The 25,573-nt window shown below is 29.3% G+C and overlaps 10 protein-coding genes across 11 annotated transcripts; 5 read left to right on the forward strand and 5 right to left on the reverse strand.

The window, feature by feature from the left end:
* Positions 1–35: 35 nt before the first annotated feature.
* Positions 36–1,324, forward strand: OCT59_013802 (uncharacterized protein; the record flags this gene model as incomplete). The annotated part of the gene is made up of 5 exons (XM_066141740.1): positions 36–57; positions 123–232; positions 447–535; positions 608–875; positions 952–1,324. The coding sequence occupies 5 exons, from the start codon at positions 36–38 to the stop codon at positions 982–984; spliced, it is 522 nt and encodes a 173-aa protein (XP_066001845.1). The 3' UTR covers positions 985–1,324.
* Positions 1,325–1,602: 278 nt separating this feature from the next.
* OCT59_013803 (uncharacterized protein) lies at positions 1,603–1,962 on the reverse strand (the record flags this gene model as incomplete). The annotated part of the gene is made up of 1 exon (XM_066141741.1): positions 1,603–1,962. One exon carries the CDS (start codon positions 1,960–1,962, stop codon positions 1,603–1,605), a length of 360 nt encoding a protein of 119 aa, XP_066001846.1.
* Positions 1,963–2,220: 258 nt separating this feature from the next.
* OCT59_013804 (uncharacterized protein) lies at positions 2,221–4,299 on the forward strand (the record flags this gene model as incomplete). Of its 2 annotated transcripts, XM_066141742.1 has the most annotated exons (2): positions 2,634–3,626; positions 3,707–3,712. In XM_066141742.1, the coding sequence occupies 2 exons, from the start codon at positions 2,634–2,636 to the stop codon at positions 3,710–3,712; spliced, it is 999 nt and encodes a 332-aa protein (XP_066001847.1). The 2 variants fall into 2 exon arrangements, with proteins under 2 accessions (XP_025179001.1, XP_066001847.1); XM_025317075.2 differs by having other exon boundaries at positions 2,221–4,299.
* A 106-nt stretch (positions 4,300–4,405) lies between these two features.
* On the forward strand, positions 4,406–6,180 carry OCT59_013805 (uncharacterized protein). The gene has a single exon (XM_025317074.2). The coding sequence runs from the start codon at positions 4,426–4,428 to the stop codon at positions 5,983–5,985; it is 1,560 nt and encodes a 519-aa protein (XP_025179000.1). The 5' UTR covers positions 4,406–4,425; the 3' UTR covers positions 5,986–6,180.
* Positions 6,181–8,179: 1,999 nt separating this feature from the next.
* Positions 8,180–10,023, reverse strand: OCT59_013806 (uncharacterized protein; the record flags this gene model as incomplete). Its single annotated transcript, XM_025325878.2, has 2 exons — positions 8,473–10,023; positions 8,180–8,374 (listed from the first exon to the last, which is right to left on the reverse strand). The coding sequence occupies exons 1-2, from the start codon at positions 9,187–9,189 to the stop codon at positions 8,180–8,182; spliced, it is 912 nt and encodes a 303-aa protein (XP_025178999.1). The 5' UTR covers positions 9,190–10,023.
* A 3,534-nt stretch (positions 10,024–13,557) lies between these two features.
* Positions 13,558–15,334, reverse strand: OCT59_013807 (Meiotic recombination protein dmc1; the record flags this gene model as incomplete). Its single annotated transcript, XM_025309272.2, has 11 exons — positions 13,558–13,601; positions 13,709–13,800; positions 13,880–13,959; positions 14,025–14,171; positions 14,248–14,420; positions 14,486–14,507; positions 14,582–14,706; positions 14,784–14,880; positions 14,941–15,039; positions 15,109–15,204; positions 15,272–15,334. The coding sequence occupies 11 exons, from the start codon at positions 15,332–15,334 to the stop codon at positions 13,558–13,560; spliced, it is 1,038 nt and encodes a 345-aa protein (XP_025178998.2).
* A 2,951-nt stretch (positions 15,335–18,285) lies between these two features.
* Positions 18,286–19,225, forward strand: OCT59_013808 (uncharacterized protein; the record flags this gene model as incomplete). Its single annotated transcript, XM_066141744.1, has 4 exons — positions 18,286–18,288; positions 18,364–18,641; positions 18,710–19,127; positions 19,211–19,225. 4 exons carry the CDS (start codon positions 18,286–18,288, stop codon positions 19,223–19,225), a joined length of 714 nt encoding a protein of 237 aa, XP_066001848.1.
* Positions 19,226–21,737: 2,512 nt separating this feature from the next.
* OCT59_013809 (uncharacterized protein) lies at positions 21,738–23,440 on the reverse strand (the record flags this gene model as incomplete). Its single annotated transcript, XM_066141745.1, has 4 exons — positions 21,738–21,937; positions 21,996–22,176; positions 22,874–23,292; positions 23,371–23,440. 4 exons carry the CDS (start codon positions 23,438–23,440, stop codon positions 21,738–21,740), a joined length of 870 nt encoding a protein of 289 aa, XP_066001849.1.
* A 312-nt stretch (positions 23,441–23,752) lies between these two features.
* OCT59_013810 (uncharacterized protein) lies at positions 23,753–24,031 on the reverse strand (the record flags this gene model as incomplete). The annotated part of the gene is made up of 1 exon (XM_066141746.1): positions 23,753–24,031. The coding sequence occupies one exon, from the start codon at positions 24,029–24,031 to the stop codon at positions 23,753–23,755; it is 279 nt and encodes a 92-aa protein (XP_066001850.1).
* A 354-nt stretch (positions 24,032–24,385) lies between these two features.
* OCT59_013811 (uncharacterized protein) lies at positions 24,386–24,901 on the forward strand (the record flags this gene model as incomplete). Its single annotated transcript, XM_066141747.1, has 1 exon — positions 24,386–24,901. The coding sequence occupies one exon, from the start codon at positions 24,386–24,388 to the stop codon at positions 24,899–24,901; it is 516 nt and encodes a 171-aa protein (XP_066001851.1).
* Positions 24,902–25,573: the final 672 nt, after the last annotated feature.

Consider the following 25,573-nt stretch of genomic DNA (forward strand, 5'->3'; position numbering starts at 1 on the left):
GTTCTGAATACGGTCGACGTTGTAGATTGGCGTAAATGGCTGGAGAAAATTCTCGAGGTTGGTAAAATATCTACTCATGAGAAGTAACTGCCAAACGAGACTTATTTTTCTATTGTCTACAGTTCCCAATAGAGGAAACCAGAACACAAATTTTAAATCCATACAGTCAAACCTTTATATAACGATATGTCGGGACATATATGAAATTTTTAGAAAATATCGTTATATCAAAGTTATACCGATATTTATATGTCCTCACATATAGTGGGAAAATAAAATTTTATCGGTATATCAAGTTTTTAATAGTATATCGGTATATCGAATATCGGTATATCGAGGTTAGACTGTATACGGCAAAAAATAAATTCGAAGATACTATGATTAGATACATCGGAAAAGTTCTGATGGACTTGTAAATTCTGACGGATTTTTAAATTGTCTTATAGCATTTACAAATAATAACATCAACTAACAAAATATCTCCTCTCTTTACCTTCCTCCAAGCGACCTTTACAAATAAAATACTGTTCCACTGGTAAGCAGACGTTTTTTTTTTGGAAATTTCACAACTTATAAAATCTAATTATTTATGGATTCAAACCTATAGGATTGAACATCACGAACGTCTTTTCACGGAAAACAACAGCTCTAACAAAGGAAGAATGAAAGCGGACATCGTAGGAGTCCGTTTATCAGACAACCGACAGGTCGTGTTTTTAAAAATGAGTGGTGCTCCCACTGACTTTTTGAATGTCCATACTATGGGAGACACATATAAGAAAGTTCAGGAAAGAGTTGATTCATTGAACTCTGTACTCCTTAATTTTTTGAATTATGATGTCAGATACGCGAAAAAAATACTATCCAAGGGATCAGTGAGTATTATTTTTTTTTTGATTGACTATTACTTCAAAATCGTTGATATTCCTTTTTTCGACTTTTATGTCATAGGAGATCGCCTTACACTCAGATCTATTTTTTTAAGAGGGAAGGACGATTATGCCGACGAAGAAGAATTTTCTGCGGTCTTTCCGCTTAGCTGGGAATTCCTTCTTGGTTTTTAATCTAATGAAGTTTGTGATACGATCTATTTTAGAGTATCCTAACGTCATCAAAGAATTATTCCATTCGGCACTGTATTTCATGTGTTACTGACAAAATATAACAAAATATAACCTATACAACATCCACAGCATAATAATAAACTATTTTAAAATCTAGATAGTTCATAATAAATTTATATATTTGTATGCGTTTATTTTAATTGTGCCACGGTATACATTTATAATGAAGTCCTGCAAATAAAATGAACATGTTTATACATAGTTATTATACGCATGCATAACACATCACACATTAAAAAAATAAAGCCGAATTGTGAGTGAAGCTTTGTTAATATCCCGCCTATACTTACAAAACCGCGGTTTTATCTCGGTTAAGATAAATATTATGAAGAAGACTAAAGTCATCCAATTTATATTTTTATTTGTATGGTGCGGCATTTTCATATTAATAAAGGTTCAGACACAAATTCCACTTTGAATTAAGTAAGTTAGTACAAATTGTCATTTGTATACTGCAATATTCAGTGTGGAGTATAAGTCACGTGACCAAAATGCTTCTAATTTGTGTAGTGAGCTTCGAAATGGCATTTGCACTATATGATATAACCCGTTTAATCTTATCCACTCCAATTTTCCGGAACAACTTATAAATCTTCACAGCCCTTTGAGTTTTTTTACGCAAAGTATCCTTAGTAAACCCGTCAGGGAGATGCTCCATTGTATCATCATACATTTGATTTCTTGCTGATTGATCACTAACTCCTTCTAAGCGTCTCAACTCTCTCTTCATACGCCTTCCTATAATAATACAACACGAAATTTCTTCTTGAATTGCTTTCGTAGCACGTGTCTCTGCTCTATAAGCTTTTTGGAATAGGCGGGCTAAAGTCTTTGGCATTGAAGCTTCTCAACCACTTCATTATTTTCAATAGATTCTTCCCTAACAGGCGTAGATAATTCTTGCAATAAGCCCTGCAAGATATTGTGCACACGGTTATTATTTCCAGAGGTAACTCAATCATTTTGTAATTTAAATTGGGTATTACTAAATCTCACCAGTAGTAATAAACTGGTACTTGTCATCACAAAAATTACAATTTAGCCTAATTTTGGCCAGAGCTAAAAATACTGATTCAAAAGATTTGAAATTTTGTCAAAAAAAACTTTTTAGTAAAGTGAAAAAATCAAAAAAATCAAAATTTTGCATTTTTCTTAAAAATTATCTGAAAAACAGCCTTTTTGACTTTAGACAAATTAGACAAATCTCTTCTTGTAAATTTACATAAAGCAATAACTGTTTAATATGTGTAGTTGATTATTTAATTTAATATTAATCTGAAAATATAAAACATGTATTAATTAGGTCGCACAATAAACCCGACCAAAAATCCGAACAACTATCGAAAAAATGGAAACTACCACGAGTTTGTACTAGTTAATTGTGACATAAAGACGACGCGAATTGGTTCAACTCGCGTTGTCATTAAAATAAATAGTTTAATAGTTTGGTTGAAACATTTATTGTCTTTTAACTTCTACTAACAATAGTACTATAGTAATACTCTCGAAATGACAGCTACGGAACAACTTGTGATAGTTGAACAGCTAGTATTACAAGAACGTAAAATTGTCACTTACGGGTGGTTGAGCAAATACCTCAACATTCACGCTAACAAAGCAAAACAACTACTTTATGAGTTTATTTCTGAATACAAACCTTCTAAGGAAAATAATGTTCATGCTATCTATTGTATTTGTGGTCTTACCGCAGATAATAAACAACATACCGTAACCTTAGTAACTCAGGAAAAGTTAGAAGCAGCACGAAAAGGGTTCACTCGCTTGACAAGCTTGCACGTTTACAGCGTACAACCAGTGTGTCCCACTGAAGCTGAGCTAATCAAGGCAGGACGAGAACCTATCGATAAAGTTGCTAATGAACCTGTCTTAAACACAAATAAAGACGCGACAACTGTCACTTCAACCTTAGTTTCACAATCCATTGATGTTAAAGAGTCTCCTAAGCCTGAAAAAGTAGATGAAAAGAAGCTAGCAAAAAGCAAATCAACATCCTCGGAGAAATCAACGCCGATTACTGTGGCAATTAAAAACACGGTTTCACAAGCAAGTGATAAAACTTCCGATATTGATTCAGTTTCGAATAAGACTGCTCCTCAGGATGAATCAGAAGCTTCAAATAAAAAGGAAAAGAAAAGAAAGAGCATTGAAGTTGAAAGTAATCATAGTGAAGATTTTGGTGGATCAAAAGAAGAGCAAACGAATAAAAAATCCAAAAAACAAACTACCGCCAAACAAAAAGATGATAAAACTAGCGATATCACTTCACTTTTGAATAAAGCTGCTTCCCACAAAGAGTTAAAGGCTTCAAATAAAAAATCAAAAAAGAGAAAAAGCGATGAAGCTATTGATTTCGAGATTTCGGAAGAAGGGAAAGCAGCGAACAAACAGAAGAACGATAAGGAATCTCTTCAAAGTGATGATAATTCCCAAAATAAAGTAACGACAAAAAATAAAGTCGTGAAGAAAAGGAAAAGCTATAAGGTTGCAGATGATCTTAATCAACAAGTCGAAGCTTCAAAAATTGTCGAGCGAAAAAATGGTATTGCCTCACTCTTAAATAGAGTTGATAAGACAGAACAACAATTAGAAATTAGTGACAAACTAGATAACTTAGATATCAACAATGACAAGAAAGACCAGTCACAAGGTAAACTATCGGTTGCATTAGTACAAAATACTCCTTTAACGGCCCAACAAAAGAAAAGAGGAAGACGTCAGATATTGAAGTCTAGATCATATGTGAATGAAAGAGGATATACCGTACACGAAAATTATCACGAATGGGAGTCATTTTCAGAAGACGAATTAGTTTCTGAAAAAAAGCCACAAAAAGTAATCAAGGCAGAAGAACCCAACATCACTGCTAAACGTGGTAAAAAGAAAAAGGGAGACAACGGTTCACAAAAGAGCTTGTTAAACTTTTTTGGAAGAAAATGATCAAACACTTCGTTTAATAATATTTCTTTTATTATTTAGATAGTAGAATTCATTTATATATGCTGTAATTTGTAATATTTTTTATTTTATCAAACCAAAGATGAAAAATCTGATTTCAATGAATACAAATATAAATTTAATCAATCCTTGTTGTGCGAGAAGTTACATTCATTACATTCACCGATTAAGCGATATAAACAAAGTTTTAAAATACGTTAACAACTGTATTTACGCGTGCTAAAATCGCGTGACTTACAATCTGACCTAAACACGTGATTTATCATTTCATGTAACCTGTTGATCAATTGAAAATTTTTTCTAACATTTCTCATTACTTAACGCCATGACCGAGTTGCGAAGGATGAGAGATAACCTTCAGAGCCTCAAAGGGGCATTTTCAGATCTCAATGAGGCCGATTCGAATGCATTATACGATAATAATATTTCTGTGAATCTCGAAGAAATTCAAGATACTCCTTCTATGAAAAGATCGTTTCGAGTAAGCTGGGGACCTAATGGAACATATGTTTATCGTTCTAAAAAAAACTTACGTCCTATTTATACATCTTATATTGCACGAACTACACCATTAAGAATAGCTAAAGCATCGCAAAGGGATATTGTTAGATTCCGTAAAGTTTTAATTGTATCCGAAGATGATGTTAACATTAAAGAACGTATTAGTAAATCATTGGAATTAATTTTTGAACATTCAACATTTGGACAAGAAGATGATACTCCCTACGTTATACCAGCGAGCTTAAGTTTCATGGATTTCATATCAGTCTTTGATACTAAGACAATTGATGAACATGAAAATTTAACTTGGAAATTATGTCATGCTTTATGGGATGACCTTCAAATCCCAAGCGAACATTATGATTCTATGAGTCTTGATAAGGTGACAAGAGATTGTAGAAAGGCTAGAATATCAAAATGGTTTCAAATAACCAATGAATTAAAAATGCCAGATCATCTAAAATTGTCCGGCTACAGCAATGACGATACGGATTTGATTTTTGCACATTTAACCAGCAAACAAATTTCAAAAGCGGTATTAATAGCAATTAAAAATCGGGAATTTCATCTGGCATCATTGATATCACAATTGTATGGTAATGATTATGTCAAAGAGTGTATGAAACAACAAATTGATCATTGGAAAGATACTCAAATTGATAAGCTTATTTCACTGAATCATCTAAAGTTATATGAATTATTATCTGGAAATGTCTTTGCAACAACAAAAGGTTTAGATTGGAGGACAACTATTAGTATGCAAATGTGGTATGGTTGTAGGCTTGATGATTCATTTGATGAAGCTCTGAATATATATGATGAAGCTAGAACAGACTCTGAAGAAATTTCAAATCCTTTTGTATGGTATAATCATGTTAATGGTAATGATCATTGGAAATATCTAGATACTAATAAACAGACCTTTGATCTTCATTACCATCTTATGAAACTTTCAACTGATCCCACTCATTCTCTTGAGGAAGCTTTACACCCTCGAACGAATCATGTTGCTCCACTTGATTATCGTATTACTTGGCTTTTGCATTATATGATAGCTCGTATTTTAAATATACGAGACTTTATTGATAATGAAGTCATGGTTGATCAAATCTCTTTAAAGTTTATATTTGAACTGGAAACTTTGGGTATTTGGCAATGGGCTGTTTTTATTGCCATGTTCATTAATGATCCAAATGTTCGTAAATTTATGCTCTGTGAATTATTGAATAGATATGTGCATCAAATTCCAAAAGAAAAGGCGGAAAGCTTTCAAAATTTTGCAATCAAAAAAATGCAGCTTAAAGAGGAATGGTTATTCGGGTCTCAGGAAATGTTTTCAAAATATAAAGAAATACCTGGTCGAAAGCGGAAATTTGGTTATTAAAATTTATTAAAATATGTGTATATTTTTAGGGGTAACCAAATCTTATTACATTATGATCGCAGATGTTACAAAGTATAGACCTTTTCATTATAATTAGTTTATAACTGATACCTCATTATAATCCTTTTATCTTTTCAATATATAGAATTATAAATATAGAAAGCTTTAAAAAAAAAAATACCATTGTAATTAATAATTCATTTAATAAATTTTATATATATAAATTCAGCAGATTTTTATTTTTATAATATTGGAAATTTCTTATCTATGAATATATAAATAATTATGTGCAGTGATGGAAAATTGGATCTGTGCATTTGACTCAGAGTGCATGCGATTGAAAGTTGATAGGTTCATAATGGCGCGCTTACTATTATTTTTCTTTTACTGTATATATAAAAAGCGAATACGACCTCATAAGTTGTGCACTAAACTTTTATGAATAATATGCGCTCTGCACATACACTGTGTATAAGAATAATCTGAATTTCAACACTTATTACATGTCTAATTAATTGAATTAATTTGAAATAGAAACGTATTCGTTTAACATCCAGTATTCCAATTTAGACAAATGGGTTTAACTAAAATCTATCACGTGAAATTAGATTAATTTGGTGTAACATTTGTCTTGGAAAAATTCGCGTTTTTTTTTTAAAGAACGAATTACATTACTAACATAATAATTTTAATATACTTAAAATAATAAATATATTTTGTGCTTAACAATTTAAAATTAAAGGTTCATTTATATATTTATATCATTAATTTTTTTTTTTTTCAAAAACGAAAGAAAATTAACAAAAACTTTTAACTGCAATGAAAAATAATTTTAATATATTTACGATAAAAATATCACCAGAATTACAATATATAAATAACTTTGGCTAGCATTTTCACGTGATAATAAAGATAAGGATAAAACGCGTAACATAAAAATCTCATGATGGAAATAATAATTGACCTATATAGTTAATACTAAAATCAATATAAAATTAAAAAAAGTTAAAATCGTAAAACAATATAATTATGCAATTTTTAAAGAATAAAATTTTACATTTATTACAAAATAGGATATATTGACTTTAAGATTTCTTTATTTGTTTGTTATTTTTTTTAATATATTTATTGTTACCTGGTAAATCATGAAAAAAAAAGAAAAAAAAAACTTTATTGGGATTTATAATACGATCAAATAACGATCATAACGATCGTAACTTTTTAATTTGGTAAAAAGGCACGATTACTTATGTTATTTATCCATTTGGTATGTTGGCGGCTTTAAAATATTCGATTTTTCCTTCCGCAGTAAATTCAAATAAAAGAAAGTTTTTTAAAAAAAACGCGTCTTTTATTATATACGGTACCAAAAACATAATTGAATTAGGATAATTTTTATTTTAATAGAATTGAAATTTTTTTACATATTATATTTATTCTATATAGAAAAATAATAATTGAAAGAATTAAAACTGAATAGAAATAAACCTTATGGTATATAAATTTTTTTTTTTTTTTTTTTTAGAGGAGAGAGGAAAAAAAAGAAATTAGATTATATTTAACAAAGAGAAAAAAAAAGGTAAAAAAAAAAGTATATATATATATATACAGTTATATACAGTATATACATAAAATATATATATAAAAAAAAAAATATTTTTTTTTAATCCTATATTTCCTATATATGTTTTTATTTTGGTTTTTTTTTTTGGAATTTTTTTTTGTTTTTTTTTTCGTTTTTTTCTTCTTTTTTTTTTTCGGGATATATTAATAATATATACAAATATAAATGGTGTTATAAAAATATTTAAAGAGAAAAAAAAGAAAAAAGAAAAAATATGAAATATTTAAGAAAAAAGAAAAAGAAAAAAAAGGCTTATATATTTTTTTTAAACATAGGGAAAGATTATTCAAAAAAAGTAAATCTCTAATTATATCTAATATTTAATATTATTTTGTATGTTAGAACGAGCTATTAGTAAGGTATATTATTTATTTGATAAAATAACATTAAACATAAATTTTTTTTTTTTTAAATCGTAAAAATTTCCTTAAAAAAAATTAGTTGTTTTTTTTCTTTGAAAAACTTGATTTTTTTACCAGTTTTTTTTAAAAAAAACTGCAAAATTAATTGTAGCCTGTCATCACGATCAAAAATAAAAGAAGTGTGACGAAGCATAAATGAATCGTAAAATTATGATAAAAGTGATTTAACATCGGTAGGCTTTCGCCTATGATGATCTGAACATGTTGAAGAGGTTGATGGAGATCTTGATAATCTTGAATTTTCATCAAATAAACCCTCTTTTGATTCGTACTCTCCCGCAGATGAAGGAGGAGTGAGAAACTCGAATTCACGTTCGCATAATCGAGAACGAAGTTTAAGCATCTATTATAAGAATCACGTCACGTGATAGATAAAATTAGTTATTTGATGGGAAGATCGTATGAAAGGATGATAATATAATAAACTGGAAATATATTTACCTCTTTCTCTTGTTCTTGAAATTTTTTATTTGTAGAGTCTCTCTCATCATTAGCATCCTCCAATTTTTTTTCTAATTCAGCGATACGTTTAGCACTATCAGTACTCTCCAATTCTTGAACTCTCCTTTCAAGAAATTGACATTTTTCTTGCATTTCTCTTTCACGTTGCTTTCGACGATCTCTAAAACGAGCAGATGCACCAGCATTACGACGTCTTTTTTCAGCCAGTAATTCACTTGCAGGATCAACTACTGGTCTTACTTGTTGATGATAAATTGGATGAGCATAAGGATGATGCATTGGTCTTATCACCATGCCAGGATGATGTGAAGAAGGTTGCATATGAGGTGGCGCGCTGCCAGCAGCCCTCGTTGGTGAAAAAGGTTGAGACCGTTGATCGATATATTGTTGATGAGAAGTTGGTGGTGTATCAGGTTGAAAATGAAAATGGCCATTAGGAGTATGTGGTGACGTAAGTTCGGGTTTCTGTGGTGATATCAAGTAAGGTTGTGTGGATTGTGAAATATGTAAAGGATTTGAATTGTTTGTAAAATCTGCTGGAGAAGTTAATGGGGAAATTAAAGGTATTGGAGGTGCAAGACATGATACAGGCGGTAAAACTGGTTTTGGGACATTACTAGTTGCAGAGGGGGATGATGGTTTAAGTGTCATAATAGGAGGTAAAACTCGATCACCTGTACTAGATTGAAAGGCCATGTTTAATAAATTTCAGTTTCTGATTTTCTTTTTAGATAAATAAAAAAAAGATATAAACCAAATCAAATTTATTCACTTTCAACTGTACAGAAGATTTTTTTTTCTTTTTAATTAAGGAAAATTTTTTTTTGAAAGAAAAAAGAATATGTATATAATATATATATATATATATATATATATATATATGTTTGATATAATAAAATCAAATATATATATTTTTGACCTAAAGTTATTTTTGATGAAATGTTATTATATTATTCGTTAAAACTATTTTTTTTTAAAAAAAAAAAATTTTTTTTTCGTTACGTTTTCTCGTTAAAAAATTTTCTTTTCGTTCGTGCAAATTACTAATAAAATTTTTTTTGATTTCTTTTTTAAAATGATTTATAAAATTTCGTATTGCAGGAAACGATTTTTGATAATACTAAGTTAATGTAATATTAACTTATGGGTTCATGTACTCCTTGCTTTTTTTTTCTTGATTGCCAACAAAAAATTCAATTTTCTGTAAAAAAACAAAAAGAAAATAAAAGAAAAAGAGAAGAATTAGTCAGCTACCAAGATTGATTTTTTTTTTCCTTTTTTTTTCTGTTCTGTGTTAGTTTTAAAAAAAACGAAGACAGAAGGTCGGTTTATCAATGAAGAAAGAAGATAAAAGAAATGGATGGAATGAAATAATTGTTTTTAAAGTTTAAAAAGAACAAAGAAAAAAAAAAAAATTTTTTTTTAAAATATCGAAACAAGCGAGTAATTTCTCCGATGAATTAAGTAAAAAATTGCGGGCTTTTATTGTTAAAAAAAAAATAATATTTTTTTTTTAAAAAATCATCGCGTGAAGAAAATCCAAAAACTCTAAAAAGCTTTCATTATATACAATATTATATATATATATATAATATTGAATATATAAAAAAAAAATATATAATGGGGTAGTGTGGGATCATAAACTAAATGATGCCATCATTTTATCGACTTATCGACTATGAGTAAAAAAAAAAAAATTTGTGCACAACTTATTTATTATAAATCAACATATTTATAAACTGTATTTCTTATTTCAAATTATTTGGCGAAATATAAAATAAAAAATTTTTTAAAGTAGCATTTTTTTTTGTAATCCCAAATTTTTTTGTTTGTATGCTATTTTATTTTATTAAAAAACCGGATTTTTTGATTCATTCAGTGATTCTCGACAATAGGAATCACTTTTTTTGTTAAAAAAAATGGATGATTAGTTTTAAAAAAATTCTAACCGGTAAATGGAACATTAATAACATTAATAATAAGTAATTTGAATTTGGAACAATAGGATTTGTATGATCTTGCGTCATTTTTTTCCTTTACACGAAAATTCGGGGTAATGTAAACAATCGAACGGGTAACTAATATCGATAAATTTAAAATGGTAAAAAAAAGAAATCCCTTAAATGAAACATGATATGGAATTTCTTGGATAGTTTTTAGCATTTTCTACTCATGGTTGGAAAGTGGAATAATGCAATAATTACGATATATCATGTCGAAATGCGTCATAAATGATTAAAATTCCAAAAACGATTTTCTCATTTAATATCACCTTACTATTTAGATATTTTGATTGGTAATTCTTTGAAGCTAACCCTTATTACGAATAAGTTTTGAATATGACCTCAAATAATAATGGTACAAAAAAAAAAATATTGATTTTTGAAGGAAGTAAGAATTTAAAGAAGGAAAGAAATTTCGTCCATCATTCTTTTATAAGGTTTAGATTGAATGACATTTATCTTTAATATTTTTTGGCGTAATTTTTTTTTTTGTGGTTACCATACGATAAAAAATAAAAACGCTTTGTTAATCTTTACCAATCCCAATTTTCTTATCATAAACATTACGATATCAATCATCATCCTAAAGTTTACCCTTAAATTTTTTTTTTTTAAAAAAAAAAGAAAAAAATCTTTTTTTTCTTATTGTCCATTCTGGATTAATCCTAAATCTTTTTTTTCCCCATCTTTCATGGATAACTTTGGCATTTTTTTTATCATGGGGAAAAAAACTAATGAATAAATAAATAAAAAATACCAATCTAAAAAAAATTTAAACCCTTCATTATTTATATTGATTATTATAAAAAATTACATAATCTTATTGGATGAAAATTAGAAAGAAAAGAAAAAAAAGAAAGAAAACATGTAAATACATATAAATGATATATATTGTACTTTCAGATATTAATTATTGTGAACACTGAACACAATCTTCCGTATGCATTTGAAAATTTTTTTTTTAAAAAAAAAATAAAAAAAATGGTAATTTATTAAAAAGGATGAATAAAAAGAAGGAAAAGATGAGTGTGATTTTGAGTTTACGATAACCCCATAAATATTCTTGAATTTTGGGAATGCAAATCTTAAAATATTTAGGATTTTTGTCGATGGTAAAAATTGTCCTAACCCAAAAATCAAAATTATGCATGCTTTAGAAGAATGATGTGTTTGAAGGAGGGGGGGCTTTTGTTTGTTGTACGACCGGAACAAGGGATAACATATTTAATGAATGACATAATACACAATAACATTTTTATTTAGGAATGTATTTTATAATTCTATTTGAAACAATAGAATTATCTATCCAGTAATTTAAATAAATTCATGTAATAAATAACTGCAATCAATCAACTGATAAGCAAATTCATGTACGTTCTTTATCGAATTTAGTCAATTATTTTACACCGAGTAACAGTTATACTTTGTTTAATATATCATAATTATTCGCGCGAACTTTAGATTTTTAGGAAATTAAAATAATAAATAATTTGGATTTATCCTTTATGTGGAACTCACTATTTTTCAACGTGGAAAAAAAGTTCAAACCAAAAACAATGATGATAATAAAAATTGTTTATAGGTTTTTGATATATTTTTGACGAAATTTTTTTCTATTTTTTTATTATTTTTTTTTATATTATTATTTTTTTTTTTATTATTTTTTATTTTTTATTCTATTTTTTTTTTTTTTTTTTTTTGCCTTAATTTTCTTCCTAAACCTTTAATCGAAAAGAAAGAAAAAAATATTTATAATAAATAAATAACTTGTGATTGATAAGGTGTGTAGGAAACACAATTACTCACGCAATGACCCATTCTAATCCTAATTTAATTTTAAAAGTAACCATAAATAAATAAAACAAGTTTATAAAAAAAATTTTCCTTTATCGGGTTTAATAAAAGTATAATGTAAGCACAATTAATTAGTGGTCCCAGGTCAAAAAAAAAAAAAAATTTTATTTTTACAACAAAGAATAAATTGATAACGCGTTATTAATTGTTAATATTCAGGGTAACAAAAGAAAAACCTTTTTTTACGCCCTTTATTTCAAAAAGAATGAAAGATATAGTAAAGTCTTTGTTACATAGTTACATTTGCTAAAATATTTGGGGAATTTTTAATAACACACAAACAATAATATGAACTGCGCCACATAATAAAGGTTGTCTTTTTATGTCAATGAATCAAAATGAGGAAATGAATGGTGGGCGAATAAAAAAACATCGATAAAATAAAACGCCTAAATAAAAATTCTCGATCGCGGGTTTCTTATAAATTATAAATTCCATATTGCTCAATGTGACGTCAACCCCACGATATACGACATTTGATTTCTCTGAGTCATTCATTTATTATTGTTTTTCATCATTCAAATTTTTGATTATCGTAAAAAAAAAAAAATGGAAATAAATCTTAAAAAAAAAGTATTACCAATAAATTTGCTCATAAGCTTTTTTTTGTAATGCATAAAGTTCATCAATTTTGTATTTTAGATAAACACTTATAAACTGCGGATTACTTCTAATGTAACACGGATCATGCGTTTAAAGAATGTTCCCGATTAAAATGAATTTCGACAATCTTCTTGAAGATTCGTTATGCACAATATATAAATCCATTGAAGTAGACAAAGAAACATTATCGTTTTAAATCTTTCGAACAATGTTTAAATTCATATATTTTGTAACTTTATTACTGTCTAATTACGTATAACATATCTAATTATTAAGTGATATTATAATTTTATGCTTTACTTACTTGTACAAGTTAGATTATTTTATTATCAACGTGTTGAATGATTTCATAGTAAATTTAAATTAAATATAACTTCTCAAGTTGGGAATTTAAGAGCTTTTCCGTATATTTATTCTTTATATGCAACAAATAAAATAATCAAGTTTTTTTCAACAAACTGATTGAGTTATAATAATACTATTTTTAATCTATTGTCCAACTTTACAGAACCCATAAATACGTGGGACCATAAGTAATTAATAATTATTTATTTATAAATACCAGTTTATAAACTTGCGTATATTTATTATTATATACTGCGTATCAACCTGAACTATCAATTATACCACCTGCAGCAATAGTATATGCTATATATTTATATGCACATAAATATATGTACATATATTAGTGATTTAATATATATATATATATATATAATCAAACATGGAGCTTATTAAAAATTCTATCGACTTACGTGCTTCTGCCTCTGGCATATCAGGTGAATCATAGATCTTTGCAATACGTTCATCTCCACGACCTTTACGAAGGTAAAGACGTATAGTTGATCTATATATACCGATAATTTGAAAGTAAAAAGTTTTTAAATATATTTACTATGGTAAAAATTTACTGAGAAGATACTTACGCGTGAGCAAGTACATGACCGCCAATAGGTTTGCGTGGGTCACTTACAAACATCATGTTACTACCTGGGTCAGCTTGAACCTAACAAAAGTACAAAATAAATCAACTCGAAGTTTTAAAATTTTTTTGTTAAATATATTTATTACCTGATTCGTAATATAAACGGCTACATTAAATTCCTCTGATATTTTTGTTAATCTATTGAGCATAATATTCAACTTTTGTTGTCGTTCAGCGAGCTCACCACGACCAGCATAATCGGTTCGGAAAAGTGCTATAATAGAATCAATTATCTGATCAAAAGAAGAAATATATATTAACCATCATAACGTTTTAATATAAACTTTTTTTACAAGTTTCATTGCGTACCAATAATCTGTAAACTCCTTTTTCTTCTGCAAATCGAGCAGTCAACTCGATAATCAATTCCATTTGATGTTCTGACGTGAAAGCACGAGCGAAAAGAATATTCTCAAGTGCCGCCTCTTGATCAATTCCGAAACGAGCAGCTATTGCTTTAATACGTTCTGGACGAAAGGTTCCTAATATTAATAAAATGAGAATGAGACGAAATTTATATATATTTTTATGTAAATAAAAATTATACCTTCTGTATCAATGAACGCAGCCTAAATGATTATAAAATAAAGTTATAACATGACAATGCAAACAAGTCATCATGTTTATTTTAAGTCGTTAATACCTTGCCATTTGTTCCTCCCATGCTTGGTGGAAGTTGTGCCACAACACACAGAGTATGTGCGATTTGCGTCTTACCCGTTCTAAATTCGCCAAAGGCTTCAGTGATGGACATTGTAGGAATTCCACCTATCCGGTAAATAAAGTTTAACATCTAAAGTTCCAAATTATAATTATGTGGTAATTTATAAAAAAAAAAGTAATACCCCCTAAAAGTGAATCCAACGTTTTGCTACCCGTTGAAATATGCATTACTTTCGATCTTATTTGCGAAAATTCTGTACCAGTCATGAATGAAGCAGACTAGCCGAAAATAACGCGTAAGTTATAAGCCTGTAATTTATCAAAAGATTTTCCAATTACCACCTGAAGTTTACAGGCCGTCTCTTTGAGTTTATCAACCTTTGCTTCGGAAAGACCTTTAATCTTGCAGAGATTTCTGCGGGTTGTCATATGAATAGCCTATTACACGAAAACTTAGGTTCTACTTTAAAAAATAAAATCATTTGAAAAATTTATGCGATATGATACCCGCACAGTACAAATACCAGCGCTCTTTAGTTTAACAATATCGGAAGAGTTAATTCCATGGTTTTGTAACTCGTCTATTTCAGTATAGAAAAGTTCCTAATAATAAAGTCGCTGTTTATTCATTTAATCTTATATGTGATAAATATACGAAAAGTAATTTTACTTCTTCTTCTTCCAACTCTTGGGCATCAATTTCTTGATCGAGTACTTGTTCAAGTTCACTCATATTTGTTTATTACAAAGAAGAATGTGCGATGAATTATTTCTTATTCAACAATTGGGAGAAAAAAACACGTCTTTTATACTGATTATTTCATTAGAAAAGCTTATTTTATTAGCTTACTAATAGACTAAGTTTAAAAAAGTTTATTTAGGCTCGTATACTAATATACAATTTACGCTAGTATCGGAATTTGGAAAATAAAATAATATAAAATTATACGCAAAACTATATAATAATATAATAATGATTTTTTTTTTTATTAAACTAAATAATCAATATTCACTTATGAATGTCATTTGAAATCACTTAAATCCTGTCCATGAAAATAAAACTTTAAAAATACAAAGTTCAATTTTGGACATGCAATGTATATAATGATATAAATGTTTTTCATTTATAATAAATTAAAAATATGGTTAACCTGTATTTAAGCTATAAAATTTATTAATAATAGAAATCTAAAAATAGTAATTTTATATTTCTAGCCTTAATATTTATTTAAATACAATAAAAAGTGGTTTTTTATCTAATATAAATAAAGATATTTAAATCCTATTTTTATTTTAAGAATTATCTTTAAAAATTCTTTTTATTAGTTATTTACAACAAAATAATGCTATAAAAATAAAGTTAATTTAAAGTTTATTAAAATTCTGTATCATAATATTAATATAGAAAACTACTTTCTTATTTTAAAAGATCAAAAGAAAGTTTTAATAAATATAAAAGTGACTTTTAAGGTAAAAAGCTGGTTTAAATATATAAAATGTTTTATAATTATAAAAAAAAAATCAATTTTAAAGTTTTTTAATATAAAAATTTCAAATACAATTAATTCCTTTTGTAATCACTCCTCAAATATAGTATATTTTTTCTTATAAATATATTTATATTAGGCCGAGCAAAAAAAAAATTTAGATTCTCGTGACCCGGCCGGGTCAGTTTTTCGAAAAATGGAAATTTTTTTTTTATAGTAAAAAATTTTTATCATGTAATTTTAAGTTATTGGCCAATGTGGCGTAAAAAAATTTTACATATGAAAAAATTTTACAAATATAAAAAAAAATGCCGGCCGGCCGGTCATTTTTAAAATTTTATGTCACGAGAATCTAAAAATTTTTTTTGCCCGGCCTTAGCCCAAATTACTAATAAACTTTTCTTTTGGATAGTAACCTGACCAATTTGTTTTTTTAAAATTATACAGATTATCCCATCGCCCCATCGGTATTATGTATACACTGATGGATTTTTTTGTAAATTATTCCACCAGTATAAAAAAAGTATAAAAAAGTATAAAATCCATCGGTGTATACACCATACACAATGAGATAAACCTGTTATTCTATGGGTATCTAATAAATACTCCATATACCCCGATGCTCCCCTCCCTTCAGGGGGCCTCTAAGGCATCGGTGAATATTTCAGTTATTCATTGATACCCATGGAATAACAAGTATTTATTACATGTAATATAAATAGTTATATGATTTTGTTATTGGCATAAATCAAATCACTGGATGCTGAGATAATTGCAAAAAACTGAAAATAAAAAAAGAGCAAATTGGGTTTTTTTGGCAAAAGGTCAGTTATGACCTACATAAGAGATGTCTGAAGTCCTATCTGAAACATAGCGTAAGACTATACTATTTGAACTCAATATCATGTACTAATGTCCATCTGTCATGCTGTGTATATAACCAATAAAATTTTAGGATTAGTGTAATAAATAAACATGTAAATAATTTATTTATTATGCAATAGTTTAAATAGTTTAATATAAAGTATAATAGAGCAGCAGAGAGGGCGGGCAGACCAATTTATTTTAACCTGGGATCCCAAGAATGATAGTTTTCGAAATAAGCATTCTGGGCCCTTCCTTCTACTAAAATGATTATTTATTAATTTCGCCGTTCTAGGGCTCTTTAAATATAGTTCTAGTATATCAATAAAATTAGTATTCTTAGAACATATTCTAGCCCCTCTCTCTCAATAAAATTACTAATTTGTTTCTTGCCTTTGCACGCCTTCCTGATTATAATCCTAACATAATAAAAATTTACACTTAGTAGAAAGTATGTGCAGACCGTGTTATTTTCGCCTGAAAACCTCAAAAATGATAGTTGACTAATAATGTGCTCCAGCCCCTCTTACTTATCAAAAATACTAATTTGTTTTCTTGTCTTTGTGTACCTTCCTGATTATAATTTCGTTATAATAAAAATTTACACCTAACAGTAAATCCTTAGGTGAAAAAAAAACAATGGGGGTGTAAAAATGTCTCTCATGGCTTGTCAGTGAAATTTTTTCTTAAAATGTTAGTCTATTAAGCCTTCTAATAAATAGCCGGGCGAACATATTTAAATCTCACCTCTAGAGCAAACATATACAGTTATCCTCCTATATAATCACACCCTTCAGGACCAAAAAAAAATGGTGTGACTATAAAAATTATATATGATGTGATTAAAGGGAAGGGTTTTTTAATAAGTTTATTAGTAACTTGGGATTAATGAAATGCTTATAAGGAAGTTGTGATTATACGGGGGTGACTATATGGGAGGACGACTGTATATCCTTTTATAGCCTCCTAATCCGTATACTATAATGGTAGCACTTGCTAAGAGAAAAAATATAGTAGGAATATGAGCAAGCCCTTTAGGGTGAAGCAAATATGGATGCTATATTTTTTTGATCCTAGCCTCTTCTAGCATTTCTGCCATCCTAGTATTATCCCGAAGCCTATTAATATATTGGGTCACATAGTATCCACTAGCATGCTTTCTGCAGAAGCCGGGTTCAAAGCTTGTCAACTTGCCACAAACCCCTTTTTTCTCACTATAGTTCGATATCTCCCGAAGAAGGTCTTGATCGAAAAAGGGATAATTAATTATTATTTGAACAAAAGTTTTCGTACTATTAATACAAATAACTGAATTGATTCACTTACTATCGAAATGGTACTTCAATGTCCTTGATGTGGAAAGAATGACTTTAAAAAGACTCGTGATTTAACAAATCATCTTAACAGAAAGTTTAAGTGCAAACAAACCCAAATATTCAACCCAGTTCAGCCGCTTAACCCTAATATATCCAGTCCTCAATCGCTAACACCTAATCCTCCATTTCCTGTAATCCATATTCGTGAAAAGGAAGGGTCTAAAAAAGGCCAAGCAACGCATTTATCTATAGAGGATTTGGCTACCTGGCTTGCGAATTCTGAAATAAAAAATAACCCAACCATTATTAATAAAAAGGTCATCAAAACAGATGCAGAATGGTTTGATTTGATAGAGCGCCAAGCTGAAAGAAAGTATTCTAATAAACGGCGAAAGAAAGCCCAAGTTTTTCAACTAGTAGAAAACTCTGAAGCCGGACCAGGCCCAGCAACAAAGCTTATAGAAAAGGACAAAGAAAAAAAGTGACACCAGCTCCTGAGATTATTAACCAAAAGGATGGATTTAAAGACGATTCCAAGGACTTAGATAAAAAAGTGCCTTGGTCAGTTCCATTTTCAGATAAAGAATGGCATCGGGAAATGTGGCAAAAAGGAATTCAGATGGCAAAAGACATGTTTAAAGTAGATGACGCTGAATATACATTTTTGACCTGGTTTGCAGGTATTCTGAAAAAAGACTTCATAAATATATTATTAACTGCTAAAAGCAAAAAAGAAGTAGCAAAGAAAGCAAAAGAGGTATATTTACAATGGAGTTTGTGCAATGAAAAAGTGATTTCAGAAAAGATTGAGTCATTAATACAGAAATACAAGGCAAAAGACAAAGGAAGTCCAGTTCTGGTATGTTCTATATCGCTTATTACGCAGTTCTGAATTACTAATAAAAAAACCGCATTCCTGATTTACATTTTGCGGATCATAAGACAGGGCGTCATTAAAAAGAAAATCAAAATGGAAATAGAGCGATGATTTACAGATTTAAATGGTATATTTTTATTATCCTAGTTTTGTTAGCGCATTCAAATTATGTATACAGGTTAATCACATACACTGGTCAAAATAGTCCAAATCAGCCAAAATTCGGCCAGCCGATTTTAGGCTAAATTTTAGTCTAAAGCTAGACGAATTTTAGCCGATTTTTTGGCTGCAGTTCGCTGCCACTCGCCTAAAGTTCGGCTTAGAATTTCGACCAAAGTTCGGTTAGCATTTGAAATAACTTTCGGTCAAGTTTGGATGTAAATAATAATGCATTTCGTCCAAATTTCGAATTACCGAATGTTGAAGGAATTTTGTTCTAATTTTAGCTGATTTTTAATTATTTAAATTTTGAATTTATATTTTATTCTTTTAAATGTAATTTAATTTAATTTCAATTATTTCAATTATACAAATTGTACATAATATATATACATCTATTGCTAATTTATTACTATAGTATTTACCATCCGAATGCTATCTGAAAAATAAAGTCAACCTAAAAACCGATGATACTTATAATGATACCTACATAATAGACAAAAAAAGAAACAAAATTAAAAAAAACTTAAAAAAAAGTTTGAAATGAATTGCTTCAAAACTTACCAATTTATTTCAATCAAAAAATCCTACTGAAAAATCGCCAATGTCCAAACTGATACCTTGAAACTTACCAATTCCAAGACCCAAAGCCGAAGGTACGATACCTACAAAAAGAAGAGAAAAATTTAAAAAAGAAAAAAAAATATGTAAGTTTCGATTATTATCCATCCAAATCCAAAGAAAGGAAGCCGGTATTTAAAAAAGAAAAAAAAAAGTTAAAGCAAGTTTTTTAAAAAAAAACCGAAAACAATAAGTTTTGAAAGAAAAGACTTTTGAAACTTGCCAAAGCCTAAGATCAAAGCCGATATGTACCTAAAAAAAAGCTAAACAAAAAAAATAAGCTTCGAACTTAACGATCAAAGCAATAATCCGAAGCCGATCATACTAATCATTAGTAAGCAAATCGAAAGCGACTAAAATCATTTAAAAAAGAAAAAAAAAGAGTTTCGGAGAAACTCACCCGTAAAAAGACGAAAGTTAATAATATGATAAAGTTTCGATAAAAAATTAACAAAAAAATTTCCAACGAAACTCACTGTAGATTCAAGATCCGAGGGCCGAAATCACAAAAAAAAGACGAAAGTTAATATGATAACGTTTCGATAAAAAATTAACAAAAAAATTTCCAACGAAAGGCTTCGCCTGCCAGATTCAAGATCCGGGCAAAATACCTACAAAAAAAAAAGACGAAAGTTAATAATATGATAAAGTTTCGGTCAAAAAATTGAGTTTAGTTTGAAACTAACCGATAGACGAAACATCGAGAAACGTTTCGACGTTCAAAATTGCTTTCGGTTAATCATATATTCATATGTGTTTCCTGCAAAATAATGCAAAAGAACTTTTTTAATTAATTATAATTAAAAAACACTTCACATTTCCTGTTTCTTATCTTAAAGCCCGATTTCGTGTCCAATCCGGCACTCTACAAAAAAAATAACGAAAATAAATGTTAAAACGTTTCTTAAATTAAAGAAAAATAAGAAAAAAAACCAACTTTTACCTTAAAGTCCAGTTCGTTCTAGCTGGAAATTCCTATAAAAAAAAAAAGTAGTAAAACGTTTCTATAAAGTGACTTTTTTCTTTAAAAAAAAAACACTCACCTTCCGAAGCCAAAATAAAGCCAAAAGACCAAAGTTCGGTATCAAAGAGGCTGCGGTATCCAAGAAGCTGAAGTTCAAGTCCAGGACGCGTCCCAAGAAAAAAAAGGGAACGTTAGTTACGTTCCAACTCAAAAATAAAGCCACTCCTCCCATTATACAATTCCAAAGTCCGATATCCAAGAGGCTAAGGTCAACGCGTCCCTAAAAAAAAAATTTTTTAAAAAAAAAAGATTTTTTTTTTTAATGGTTTATAAAAACCGCAAAAAGAAGAAAAAAAATTCCAGTCCGAAGTTGATAGAAAGTCCGAGTCGATTTTAAATAAGGAAAAAAAAATCTACCTAAATTTAGACTTGTGTATTAAAAGTTTAAATATAGATTGTAAATCGGTAAATCTATTTTGAATTCTTTAAATAAGAAAAAAAAGCCTATAAAAAGAACCGTTAATAACAGTTCGTTGAAATAAAAAATTAAAATAGAAAAAAAAATCACCGAAATTCCATGTCCAAAATGAATTGTCTAAAAAAAAGAGAGACTTCGTTAAGAAAAAAAACCACAAACAAACATTCTGAAGTTTCGGTTAGCAATAATCGTCAATTTATATGAACAAATCGTTTATTACTAAATAGATGAATTTTTATTTAGATTTTAGAAGAAAAAAAGGAACAAATTTGTAATTTTCTAAATTTCAACTAAAATTGTCTCTAAGATAATAAAGTAACATAAAATTAGTAAAAAAAAACCAAATTGCGTCCAAAAGATATTGGTGGTTTTACTCAATTTTCTTATTTTTGTCTTTTTGTTGCGAATCGGCTTCTAAAATAGCTCTACGAATCATCCCAGTAGTTGAAGATTCGCCATGAGCATATTCTTCATCGGTGTTATACATAATCGAATCTTCGTTATCATCGTAAACTGGCATATTACCCACAATCGAATCTTCATTATCACCGTAAACTGGCGTTTTACTACCTAAATTTACATCTGTTTAATAATTTGACACATGATGATAATTCTTGATAAAATTCACCTTCAATTTCTGTGTCATAAACTTGGTCAATTTGTTCTATGTAAGACCATTCAGGAGCATTCGGAGGATGGGGGTGGTCGTAAGATTGCAATTCGTCATCATAATTGCGTTCTCTTGTCAAACGAGCGATTTGTATTGTGAATGAATGAGGATCAAGGATATCTCGAAGTAGCATTTTTAGCTAAAATAAATAATAATTAATATAAGTATAAAATTTCTATAAAAATAAAAAAAAATTGGCATCGAACCTCATCTGAACGCCAAGACAGATCGTATACGCAAATAATACGTTTATTTTGATTAACAGGATCATCGTCTGATTCACTTATTTCCGGTGAATGGTACTTTCTATTTTTTAGTATTTTTAATAGTTCTTCTTTATTGTACTTTGATATTTCTGAATTATTATTTGCGTAAAGTGACTTTGCACTTTTCATCCGCCGAATCTTTTTCTGAATTGTACGTGAAATCTGTTATTGTAAACGTATATACATATGTATATATATATAAAAAGCAAAAAAATCCATACTTCATTTAACCTATTGTTTGCATGTAAGCGACGATTGTCAGCGTCAAGTTGGCCTTTATTTCTGTAAATATTCCTGCTTCTTCTAGTTTTATGTAGGGACCTGAGCCATTGGGTTAGTTGATCATATGTGGGGTGGTACTTTGGTTTTAAAGAGTTGAGTAACTCTGGTACCAATTTTCAGCAGATCTCCACATTAGCGCCGCTTGTGAAGGTTTCGTTATAATTCATATCTAACGTTTTTGGTACTGTCTTTAATATCGTTTTCATTTCCGCCTAAATTATTCACAAAAAAAAAGAAAACTCAATAAATGTTGGCACAAAGCTATCTGACAAATAAAATTGTACAAACCCTTGCTTTTTTTTCATCCATTTCACTTTCATCTGAACTACTTTCGTCTTCTGAACTGCTTTCATTGTCATAGCTACGTTTAGTCAGTCGTTTTCCTCTTTTTTGTTTATGCTTTTGTTTTTTTTCAGATTTTTGACGCTTATGTGGACGAAATTCTTCATCCAACTCAAGTTCGGGATCTTTTCGGACAGCCGTTTGTAAGCTTCTCGGAAGTTTGACTGACCGATATCGTTCAAGGCTTTCGTAAAGTTTGTCATTTTCAAGACTGAATTCGTTATTGATCATTAATAACGTTTGATTCTCTTCTTGTGAACTATTGAATTTTGAGGTGACTGTCTGCAATTGTTCGGTAATCTCATTCACTTGTTGGCGCAGTTGTTCGTTTTGAGCTCTTAAAATCGCATTTTCTGATTTTAAATCTAACAATCGTATAAATGTTAATGTAAGCAGTATAAAATAAGTTTAATGAACTATAATAATCAAAAAAAAAAAATCACCGTCGCTTGATTCTTGTTCACATGTTAAAGCAGGCTCCAGCTGGCGTGGAGCAGGAGGAGCGAGCAACATGCTGGTCAGCAGACGAATTTTTGGAATTTTAATCTTTAAACTTGAAGTAACAATGGAATTAGTTTGCCGACTTGTTGGAGTAATTGAAGAAGTTTGTTCGGTTTGACGATTTGAAGGAGTTGATGTAGTTTGACGATTTGAAGGAGTAATTGAAGAAGTTTGTTCAGTTTGACGATTTGAAGGAGTAATGGAAGAAGTTTGTTCGGTTTGACGATTTGAAGGAGTGGATATAGTTTGACGATTTGAAGGAGTAATGGAAGAAGTTTGTTCGGTTTGACGATTTGAAGGAGTAATGGAAGAAGTTTGTTCGGTTTAACGATTTGAAGGAGTTGATGTAGTTTGACGATTTGAAGGAGTAATGGAAGAAGTTTGTTCAGTTTGACGATTTGAAGGAGTGGATATAGTTTGACGATTTGAAGGAGTAATGGAAGAAGTTTGTTCGGTTTGACGATTTGAAGGAGTTGATGTAGTTTGACGATTTGAAGGAGTTTGTCTGATTTCCCCATCAACTGAAAGAACAAATGGGCCTCTTGAACTTCGAGAGTCCGAACTTTGTCTTCGTTTGTCAGTTTGTTTTTCTTGTTTTTTCATATTTTTATTCAAAAGTTTAAATTTGTATTTTTAAAAAAAAATAAAAATTGGTGAAAATTCAAGCAGAAATGATCTCTTTTATAGACTCAAAATTGACTTTTGACACTGTGATCAAACAATTGATTAAATTTACTTATTATGATCTTATTTTCCTTATTATTTAATTTATCCTAATTCTTACGAATTTCCCTTATTGTTCTTATTATTGATTTATCTCTTAAATTTCCTTATTGTGATTATGATGATCGAATTTTTTCTTATTAGATTTATTCCCCTATAAGTCGAGATTGATTTGAAATAATGTTAAAATCGACTTTTACAGTCAATTATATCAATTTTTCATAAAATAATCACATGACAAGAAAAAGGTCAATATCAAGTGTACTCGAAGACGATTCTCGACCAATTGCTAAACCAATTAGGTCCAGCACAAGGACAAAAGTTAACTGTTTTTGTGACAAATGTGAAGGAAAATTGGTCGATCCTCGTACACAGAGAAAACATGCAAGTTCATCAAGCCAAATGTCAATTCAGGAAGATATCGAAGCTGAATCGTCTCAACAAAATACAAACAATGAGTTATATCAGTCGGCTAGGTTTAGTAGGCAACAAATTGAAGTTTCACAAGATACTGTTGATATAGAAGATATAGAAGAAGAAAATCAAGAAACCGACAATTCTGATTTCAATTATTTACCTCGGGAACATGTATCAAGATATACTAAACTTTCAACAACTTTCACCGAACTTTTCATTAACGACTTCGAACAATCAGAAGCTACCGAATCTGATACTGGCATTGATGATAATGACGATTCGGCAAATAATGAATATTCTGAAATTTTTGAAAGAACTATTCATATAATGTGAAAGATTAATACAGAGGTGGTGAATGATAACCGAATATTATGGATTTTAATCTGGATTATGAGATTTCAGACAAGGTTTAACCTTCCAGAAACAGGAATAGAATCATTAATAAAATTCATGAAACTGGTGTTAAGAGAAATCGGAGGTTCCAATTTTGATACATTTCCTGGCACTTTGTTTCTTGCAAAAAATGTGCTTGGTCTTAAAGACCTATTTCATAGCTTTGTGCCGTGTCAAAAGTGTCATAAATTATATAATAAACAAGAATTGGAAAATTTTTATCAAGATGAAGACCTTACTGTAACGAAATGTCAACATATTGAATTTCCAAATTCAACAAGTCGTAGATTAAAGCGGTGTCAAACTCCATTATACGACCGAATCTTATTAACAAACGAAAAACTAAGTTTGAAACCTAAATTAATATATCCGTTTGCTGGAATTTGTCAACAATTGAGGAAAATGTACAATCGACCAGAATTTGAAAAATCCCTTCGACACTGGGCAAATCGTCCAAATCATGATGACATTTTAACGGACATTTATGATGGGAAAGTGTGGCGAACCCTAAAAGATAATGATAATTCAAGTAATTTCTTTCATCCTGACGTTGCCGATTCACATCTCGGATTGATGCTGAACCTTGACTGGTTTCAGCCGTTTGACAGAACG

Source organism: Rhizophagus irregularis, chromosome 21 (assembly GCF_026210795.1).
Source record: "Rhizophagus irregularis chromosome 21, complete sequence".
Classification (NCBI taxonomy): domain Eukaryota; kingdom Fungi; phylum Glomeromycota; class Glomeromycetes; order Glomerales; family Glomeraceae; genus Rhizophagus; species Rhizophagus irregularis.